Consider the following 10,376-nt stretch of genomic DNA (forward strand, 5'->3'; position numbering starts at 1 on the left):
TCTTCTTATCATTATTTTCATTCGTTGTAATGAATATTTGTTTTCAAGTCCAATCATTTTCATTTACTTTTTTTAATGGTTAATTTCTTTTGTAATAATCAAGTCTCTTTCAAGCACTACTGTGTTTTTTGGGAGTTTTTCTAATATTTTATTATTAAATCTGTAATCGAACATCGGAATTCTGTTGTGGATATGATATCGTTCTCTACTTTTTTTGGTAATACCTTATATTGACATACCTATTCGTTTTTCATAATTTAATCCTTTTTTATAAATATTTCTGTCGGTTTTGAATACACATTAACTTATTATCAATACAAAATTGAAGTATCCATTTGTTTTTTCGATGTTTTTTTTATATTTCATATTTTGTTATAAGGTGAAATATGATTCGTATCCTGAAAGTTGGCAAAAATAAGTTTTCCAAATGCTTTATCAAATGAATATAATGGGGGTTTTCCAACTCTTCCGGTTGTACCGGAATTTGGTAGCACTTTATAACAGAATAATTAGTGACTGGATTAACTATAAATCGGTTCAATTTGTGAGGTTGCAGTCAATAGTTGGGCTGTTACAAAGAAAACTCTTTGTTATATGTCAAGCTTTCGGTATATTTCATATTTCACACCTTCGTCAGGACAACTACAATAATAAGATTATATATCTTGTAAAAAATATATATTTTATTCTCTCGTTAGTAAGTTCTCCATATTTATATATTTTTTACAAGATATATAATCTAATTATTGTAGTTGTCTAGTTGTCCTGACGAAGGTGTGAAATATACCGAAAGCTTAACATATAACAAAGAGTTTTCTTTGTAACAGCCCAGCTATTGACTGCAACCTCACAAATTGAACCGATTTATATATATATATATATATATATATATATATATATATATATATATATATATATATATATATATATATATATATATATATTCGGTTTGAGTAGGTTCTTGAATCCTGTTTGATATAGTTGTTTCGTTGTTCTTGGGTTTTGGATTCTCTTGGAAAGTGGAAAAGTTTTTTCAATCAAGTGTCAAGACATTTCGCCCCTGGCTAGAGGCTTTTTCAATTGTTTATTTGAAATTTTTTTTTATTTATAACACATTGGATATTTGACTGGTTTCCTTGCTTAAAATTATTGATAACTTTTCAAAATGTAAATAATGTTGAAGTGCTCTTGTTCTTCTTATTTGATGGTGATTGTTAGTAAAGGTTCTGGTCATGTTTTCCTATGTTTTTGGTGTTTATTTTTTGAGAATCGGATTGAGCGTCGTTGTCTTAAAAATGGCAGGTGGAAGGACCTTCTGTGTGTGTCGTTTCGGTGATTTGAAAAGTTATCAATAATTTTAAGCAAGGAAACCAGTCAAATATCCAATGTATTATAAATAAAAAAAATCAATAAACAATTGAAAAAGCCTCTAGCCAGGGGCGAAACGTCTTGACACTTAATTGAAAAAACTTTTCCACTTTCCAAGAGAATCCAAAACCCATATATTATTTAATCTGTAATCGAACAACATCAAAATTCTGTTGTATATGGTATCGCTCTGTATTTTTTGGTATTAAAAAGGTATTACCTTATTTTGAAATACCGGTTCGTGTTTCATATTTCCTTTTATTAATGTTCCTAATGTATGTCTGTTGTTTCATATTTTGTTATATGGTGTTGTTCAAAAAGTTCGAACTTCTACCGGTGAATTTCAAGTTGAAAAAATTCTGTACATTTTTGAAACGGTCTGTACAAATACAGCACGTACCGATACTAGGTACAATACCACTCATCAGAGCAAATTACAGAACTCGGCACTACCTGGAAATTGTACCTTTATGGGTTTGGGCTGCAATTTGCAATTTCTGAAAACTATTAGATAAAGTAATAATACTTCATTTGCATTTTATGGCGTCAAAATTTTATGGCTTGCAATTTTATGGCTGTTCGTTCTGTAAATAACAATTTCATAAACATTCAGAATAACCATTTTTTCTTTTTCTTGTTCTTGCAAGAAGAAATAAAGATTTGGTAGCCCGTAGTTTTATAGTGAACAGGCACATGATTTATTTTTTTTCAAGAAAAACTGAAATATCTCGTTAACGGTTGATTTTTTATATTACCTAAGCACGGAATTGGAAACATGCCAGATATTCAAAAATGAGAAAACATCGGGGGTGGTTACATTTGAATTAAGGAATTTGGTACCAACTTTCCGTATAACTGAAATCATTATTATATTCATTAGATGGAGCAATGTTTTGGCTTTCTACTCTTCTGTATCTACTTTTTTGGAACGGTCTTTACACTTAATAAGGCAAATACAGCACGTACCGATGCTTGGTACCACTCAAAGCAAAATGCACAACAAGGCACTACCTGAAAATAATCCCTTTATGGGTTTGGACTTCAGCATGCTAATTATGGAAGCTATTATTATATGAGATGGATAATACTTCATTTACATTTTATGGCTTGAAAGTTTTTCCTAAGAAAAATTATATATTACAATGACTATTGTTCACAGCAAATGTCCCCATGACAAATTCTCTACACTTTGATACATACAGCCTAATATGTCCCACGAATGTGAATATTATTAATTAGTTTTGCTTTCGTTTTACTTCCTACAGAATTATTTGTTAATTATTGAAATCCTGCATCGCCTTCATACGAAATATTTGAACTCTAATTTGTTGTGCATCATGTTGCATTAATTAGTTTTGTTTTCGTTTTACTTCCTAGATAATTGTTTGTTCGTTATTAAAATCCTGCATCGTCTCTAAACGAAATATTTGAACTCTAATTTGTTGTGCATCATGTTGCTTTCATATTTTTTAAGGGTAGATTGTTCTAACAAACTGTAAATGAATGAAATGTAGGTTAGTAGATTTTTTCAAGCATTTCATATACATTTTTATTTGGTCAGTTTACAGATCATATTTTTTGCATCCGATAGTTAAAGCAGGTGCAAGTGTTGACTGAATATTGATCAAGCTGTACTTCACTCAGGGAAATATTAGCTCTTCCATTATTTTGTAAAGAAAGGTACGTAAGAGTGACAGATAAATTATCAATGCCTGCTGATGTTCCAACCCACTGTCTAATTGTACTTCTTCAAGCACTTTATGAGCAAGTTGTAGTTTATAGGAAATTGATTTGGTAATAACAGAAAGCGTTAAGATTTGTATTGATAAAAAGAATAAATTTTGTGGTAGTTCACACAGGAATCTTTTCGTCTGTACTTTGACTTTCAATATCAATTTCAAGGAATATTGTGAAGGGATTTTTTTCATTAATACTATCGATTGTTGAAATTGAGCTTTTCAAGATCGCTGTGGAACTTTATGAATTTCCCCTGGATTATTTTCTATATTGTATATTGGTTGACTGTATATCCAATTATATACCGGGTGGTTCTCTAAGGTGACTCACCCCTATAAGAGATAGAAAAACGAAATTTGAGGGTGTGTATAATAGTTCAATTTACATTTTTTGACATATTTACTTGCTTTGTCATACTTCCGGTTCGACCGGAAATGACCCCAACTTTCGATTTCTAAATGGGACATCCTATATTTTTTTACTTATTTCAATCGAGAATGACATTCTAAATCCAACAATACTTCACTTGTCAATATTTGACAAATAAAATCATTTTTATTCCAATTTATTATTCTAGTTATCCATGACAACCAATTGAAGCTGTTGCTAGGACTAGATACCTAAACAAATAGACTAATGAATATGCTGTCACTTTTAAAAATGTATTTGTTATGTAGTTTATAATTAGATATGGCAAATTATACTAGAAACGAGAAAATTGACATGTTGCTAATTTACGGAGAAATAAAAAAGAATGCAACTGATGCAGTTCGAATTTATGCTCAGAGGTGCCCTAATCGTCGCCATATTTGTCCTTCTGACAAAAATCAGCAATTGGAAAAAGAACGATTTTATTTGTCAATTATTGACAAGTGAAGTATTGTTGGATTTAGAATGTCATTCTCAAAATAAGTAAAAATCAGTATATTATGTCCTATTTAAAAATCGAAAGTTGGGGCAATTTCCGGTCAAACCGGAAGTACGGCAAAGCAAGTAAATATGTCAAAAATGTATATTGAACTATAATACACGACCCCCAAATTTCGTTTTTCTATCTCCAATAATAAAAAAAGTTATAGTGGTGAGCCACCTTAGAGAATCACCAGGTATATTATAGTTTTATTAAACCAACGCCCCACCGATGATTTTTTGCGAAGTCGCTTTTTGTTATCAATACGACGATTAAAGTAAATGAATAAAAACTGGTAAAAGTCAACCAAAATAATATGCCCTTTATATTTTACTAATTTATCGCGATCAACATTAAACATAACGATAAATTCAATAACTCATAGTTTTCATTTAGATTTACTTAAAATTATGTGGGATCAGTATTAGTGAAATATATCTAAAATCAGGTAGATTAACAACGTAAATTTCTCTGGTTATACCTAATCAGTCGATACAGTTTTTAGAAAGTCATCCTGTGAGGAATGATCTTTGTGGTTTAGTTATAGTTGCAGGCATATAAACAACCACACATTTCAATGAAAAATAGCTACAATAACTCCTTGTTTTGTTTTGCAAAATGTTCAAAATTCGTAACATATAATTTTTTTGCAGGAATAATGGGGATAATATGGAAGGAGCTGCAGCTCTTGACGGACCTGCAGGCATGCAACCTGACGGAGTTATACAGACCAACTATGATACTGTCGTCGATAATTTTGACGACATGAACCTGAAAGATGAACTTCTTAGAGGTATTTACGCCTATGGTTTTGAAAGACCATCTGCGATTCAACAAAGGGCGATCATCCCTTGCATAAAAGGACATGACGTTATCGCCCAAGCCCAATCCGGTACGGGTAAAACAGCAACGTTCTCGATTTCAATCCTGCAGAACATTGATACTAAGTTGGATGAGTGCCAAGCTTTGATTTTGGCACCAACCCGAGAGCTGGCTCAGCAGATCCAGAAAGTGGTGATTGCGTTAGGAGATTTTATGTCTACTAAATGCCAAGCTTGTATTGGTGGTACAAATGTTAGAGAAGATATCAGGAAACTTGAAGCTGGTGTGCATGTAGTTGTGGGTACACCCGGTAGAGTATATGATATGATTAAACGTGGCGCCTTGAGAACAAGTCACATCAAGATGTTCGTACTGGATGAGGCTGATGAAATGCTGTCTCAAGGGTTCTCAGATCAAATCCATGATATTTTCAAAACCGTCAATGCTGACGTTCAAGTTGTGTTACTGTCGGCGACCATGCCAATTGAAGTGTTGAAGATAACTGAAGCTTTCATGAGGGATCCAGTGCAAATTCTTGTCAAGAAAGATGAGCTCACTTTGGAAGGCATCAAACAATTTTATGTGTATGTGGAGAAGGAAGATTGGAAATTTGAGACGCTGTGTGACTTATATGAAACTCTTTCAATAACCCAGGCTGTTATCTTTTGCAATACCCGTCGCAAGGTAGGCTTCCTAACCGATAACTTGCACAACAGGGATTTCACCGTTTCTGCTATTCATGGAGATATGGAGCAAAAAGAGAGAGATGTTATTATGAGACAGTTCAGAACCGGATCTTCCAGGATCCTCATCACTACAGATTTGTTGGCTCGTGGTATCGATGTGCAACAAGTTTCACTTGTTATAAATTATGATTTGCCTTCAAATAGAGAGAACTACATTCACAGGTGAGTCATATTATGTTTTGAAAGGATGTTGCTTGAAATTCTTGTTATGAATAGACATATAAACTGAAATACTAAGCACACTAATTTCGAAAACTAATGCAGTATTTTACTATACAGGCCGTTTATTTCAGCTGACCCAACTATTACTCTCTCGGTCGGTTAAATTGAACAACAGTTCCCTATTTTGGGCAACTTGAATATCTTTTCAGATCGAGAATATTAGTACCTAGTTGTTTTTCAAATACTCGCCAAAATCTAGAATTGTCAAATTTCGTTTTTTGGCTTAACCATCTCCATTTCGAATTATATAAAAAAAAAAGGTCAAAGCAACTTTCAACTTTACAAAGCGACGTTTCGTTCAATAGATTTCATTAACAACTTTATTTTTTCAGATACAGACCTCTAGTTTTTTCATCAATTTTTGTAGCCACTGTTATAACAAATTTAGCTATATATGCCGGTTTTTATTTAAAAAAATAAGGTTGATGACATCTAATAAACAAAACGTCATATCCCAAATTGGTTAATATCAGTTTGTAACAAATATGAAACAGTTTTGACAGTTATTTAGCCACTTTTCATATCATTTGAAATCGAGGCGGTTGAGCCAAACAACAAAATTCGATTAAACAATAAAGTAGCTAGTTTTTAGCAAATATTTCAAAAACAACCACAAATATTCTCGATACGAAAAGTTAATGGACTAGTTTCCTAAAATAAGACATTTTTGTCCATTTCAACCGACTTTGTAGGTCTTACAGTTTTCGGGATAGCAACAGTGGAATCAGCTAAAAAAAACTGTCTATATGGTAACTTCTTCCAGCACGGTTAGGTACTTATCTTCACATATACTTATACAAGGCCATTCCAAATCATATATCAAACTTGAACTGGTTCAACATTAATGTTTCAATTATGCACATGATGCAAGACTAATATTGGTCACAAGATTTCAGAATCACTAAAATTGTTATACTTATTTTATTTTATGATGCTATTTTTCCACCAAGATCGCTGATGGTACTGATGTGAACTGTTTTATATCTGATGAAAATAATCAAATAACGATCATATTTATTTATAAAGACACTTTTTAATACTTTTTTTTGTTTTCTAGGATTGGTCGTGGCGGCAGGTTTGGTCGTAAGGGCGTAGCTATAAATTTTGTTGCGGAGGAAGACAAGCGTACACTGAAAGACATTGAACAATTTTATAATACCAAGATTGATGAAATGCCTATGAATATTGCTGACCTGATTTAGAACAGTATAGTGAGTGTGCGAAGCTGTACTGGGGAGTTAACTATTATTAATTTTTCTGAGACTGTCAAGTATTTTAAATCATTTTGCCAGCTGAGAATTGAGGATAAAACCAACTAAGTTGAGAATTAAAAAGTGACTACTTTCAAAAATAGAATAAGTTGCTTTATTTTTTGTGTTATTTGTATTTAAAGTATAAAATGATTATTCACGTAATCCTGGAAACGTGCGGGTGTGGCAAACCTGTGGGATTCCCTATTTATTATTGCATTTCACATAGTGATCATCAAATTTCTCCAGTGATAGACTTCGGGCAATTTGTCCGTCTCCACGAGAATTTGATTGGTGTTTTTAAAGGTTATTATATTCATAAGCAGTATAGAAGAATATTAACATTAAGTATACTTTAGTTTGTTAGTTTGTACTTGTCATTTTCTTTAGGTAAACTTTTGTAACGGAGTCTTTATAAGTAATAAAAATAGTAAAAGTATGTTTTGGTCTTTTTAAATATACAATACAACTATGGAATATTAGTTATAAACTGGGTTAAAAACTGTTCCCGAACTATAAATCTGACTTATATTTGTATTTAACAGGGCGCACTTTCATACATATTATTTTAAAAGAGCGACTGATATAAAGGTAAACAATGGGCTTGTATTCTCAGACTTTCCAAAGGATTTGAGTAGCTCGCTTAGTCTGACCGATATATTTTTGTCATAGTCTTCACCGCATTTTCATATATTCCCCACTTTTCATTTTCCAACATGTCTTGATGGTTACCTTATATTTGTGGAAATGTGTAAAAAGATTTGAAGGCTACTTTCACAATCAATATGATCTAATTGAGAGAATGAATGTAGTGATCAGAAACTAATTATTTTGAGCCATGTTCCAGTTGTTTCTGTATATTCTCCATTTCTTTCCTCATACGCTATATAAAATTATTCAAAATTTCCTATATGGATTATTTCAAGGGAGGGGTCAAGAATAGTACACTATGAGCAAAACTAAAGTTTTTTACTAAGGCAAGTGAGCCAGGGTTTGTGAAACCAAAAAATATTTTTTTGTGTTCACTGTTTTACCAAAGGATTATATTTTTCACTAACAAATTTTCAAAATTGACGAGATCTTTACATTTTCCATACACTTCCATTGTAATTCACCTGCAAAGGTTTATTTTCGTAAAATCTAGAAGAATGTTAGAGAGAATATTTGTTTCTTTTCCACTCTACTCCTATTATCATTTCAATATCGTAAAAATGACTTTTTTCTTTTTGATTCATTACATAATCATAAGTTTTGAAAAGTGTATGAATGGATTTCATCATTCATCGACTGATCAAACTATCAAATAATGATTTTCTGACTTCAGTAATGTGTAGAATCAAGTAAATTTTTTGTTAATAATGTGGACAATTTTTTGGACTCTGGGATTTATAAATATATATATTTACTCAAAATTATTTACATTTATTATTGGAGATTTGGAGAAATATTAGTCTTGGAGTGACTTTTTAATGTGCATCAGATTCACTAATCAAATTATGCATGTCTTTTAGTTTTTGAAACTTCTATCAGCATTTATTAATAGCAAACGTGGTCATGGAGAACATTAATATATTGGATTTCTGTTCTATGAAAAATAACGCAACGTCTGCTGAAGACTTGACGAATCACATTAGTTTTCATTCATCTTTTTGCCTCTACCTCTTAGTCCTACAAAATATTAGCAAAGCGTTATATTCGATATCATCAGTTTCTATTATTTGTCAAGTGAGTGGAATACTTGATAAAATTCAATTAAAAAATTACACAAACCAATTATGTAATTAATTTCGATACACTTTTATTAAATTGAAAGGAGTATTGTACTCAGGATAGATGTTTTTGGGAAGAAAACTACTTTGCTTTCTACTTCTCTATCTTTATAGAAAAAATGTGGGAAAGTTCAGGAAGGAGAAAGAATGCAATCATCTTAAAACATCTTCACAAAGATGTGTCAAAAAGCATAGGAGTCTCTCAGATACAAACTGAAATAAAAAGCCCTCCCGAAAAACTACTTTCACATGAACATTCATTGCATAAAAAAAAGTACTTTTGAGAAACTAATTTTTGAATTCAATAATGAATGTTATGGATTTGGAAAAAGTGATTTATTCTCAATAATATTATTCCAGTTTGAGTAAATACCTCGCTGCTCGATGTAGTTTGATTGAGCCGAGAAGTCAAATAACTTTTGTCGGGAATGATCTGGAATAAAATTACTAGGAGCAAACCCACCAAAAATCTATCACAAAATGGAGCAAGCGCAATGAGTTATTTAATTATATTCCCATTAATTCAAGGTAAATAGTGAAGAAAAGAAATTTAGAAAAAAGTAAAATAATTCTTTGCTGGACTAATTATACCAAGATGATCTCAAATGTGCACAATCGTGGACGAGTTATTCAAATCCACCTTGGTATTTTGGTACTCATGGGAGAATCATTGTTGATATACTTCACTGAACAAATCGGGCAACTCTGAAGTAACAAAAAAAAATCATCGAGTAAAGTTTATTACAGTATTATGCACCTGTAGGAGGAATTTTCCTGTGGTCCTAATGATATTCCATTTTTCAAATGATCCATCTTTATACAAAATAATATGGAAATCTTCCGAGGAATAGAAGAAAGATGGAAAAGTAAAAAGAAGCTATTTCAAAATGGGGGATACTATTTGAACAGAACATATTTTTAGGAGAGAATACTTTTCGAAAAAAAAGCTTTTTGGCTTCCACTTCACCATCTCTATACAAAAAAAAGGAGGACGTTCCCAAGGAAAGGAAGAAAGCAATCAAGTCCCAATTAAACTATACAAAAAGGAGTAGATCTTGCATAAAAGTTATTTTCAGATACAAACATGAAGAAAAAGCTCTCCTTAAACAACTACTGTCACATGAACATTGCATTACATGAAAGAAAATATACTTTTGAAACAAGTACTTTCATATGAACATTGAATTATACGAAAATCGCTTTTTCCTTTTCAGTTTGTATTTCGAACGTTTGTTATGGAATTAAATCAGATACCATTCATAGGGACACTGCACAATACTCGTATTATATATGAAAGAGTTATGATGAAGAATTTCACTTATATGGAACACTATCATCTTTAATGGTGGACTTTGAAGTTTCGAAATAAGATACTTGTCTAATTATCTCATCAGCACGTTCTGTCTCTCTCAAGATAACATAGGAATTTTTTTGAATCGAAAGTGGTATCTTTTCAAAGTTTCTAGGGAAAAACTTTTTGTAAAGAGTATATTTTCTTCCTTTCTTTCGAAGTTTCCCACATTACAACTTGAAAGGTAATTTTTTTTTTGAG

General features: G+C 31.7%; 1 protein-coding gene across 6 annotated transcripts in view; it reads left to right on the forward strand.

Moving 5' to 3' along the window:
- The window catches only part of LOC111508250 (eukaryotic initiation factor 4A-II), a 47,794-nt gene extending 40,300 nt beyond the window's left edge, over positions 1-7,494 (forward strand). Inside the window, exons 1-4 of one of the 6 annotated variants that reach the window (XM_074173769.1) lie at positions 3,771-4,060; positions 4,168-4,211; positions 4,669-5,745; positions 6,863-7,494. In XM_074173769.1, the coding sequence (XP_074029870.1) occupies positions 4,685-5,745; positions 6,863-7,007 (1,206 nt within the window). In that variant the 5' untranslated portion in view covers positions 3,771-4,060; positions 4,168-4,211; positions 4,669-4,684 and the 3' untranslated portion in view covers positions 7,008-7,494. The other 5 variants (XM_074173772.1, XM_023163725.2, XM_074173768.1 and 2 more) reach the window with 5 other exon arrangements.
- Positions 7,495-10,376: the final 2,882 nt, after the last annotated feature.

The sequence above is a fragment of the Leptinotarsa decemlineata genome, unplaced genomic scaffold, assembly GCF_025532065.1.
Source record: "Leptinotarsa decemlineata unplaced genomic scaffold, Ldec_3_MD MMD2_tig00000505_RagTag_RagTag, whole genome shotgun sequence".
Taxonomy (NCBI): Eukaryota; Metazoa; Arthropoda; class Insecta; order Coleoptera; family Chrysomelidae; genus Leptinotarsa; species Leptinotarsa decemlineata.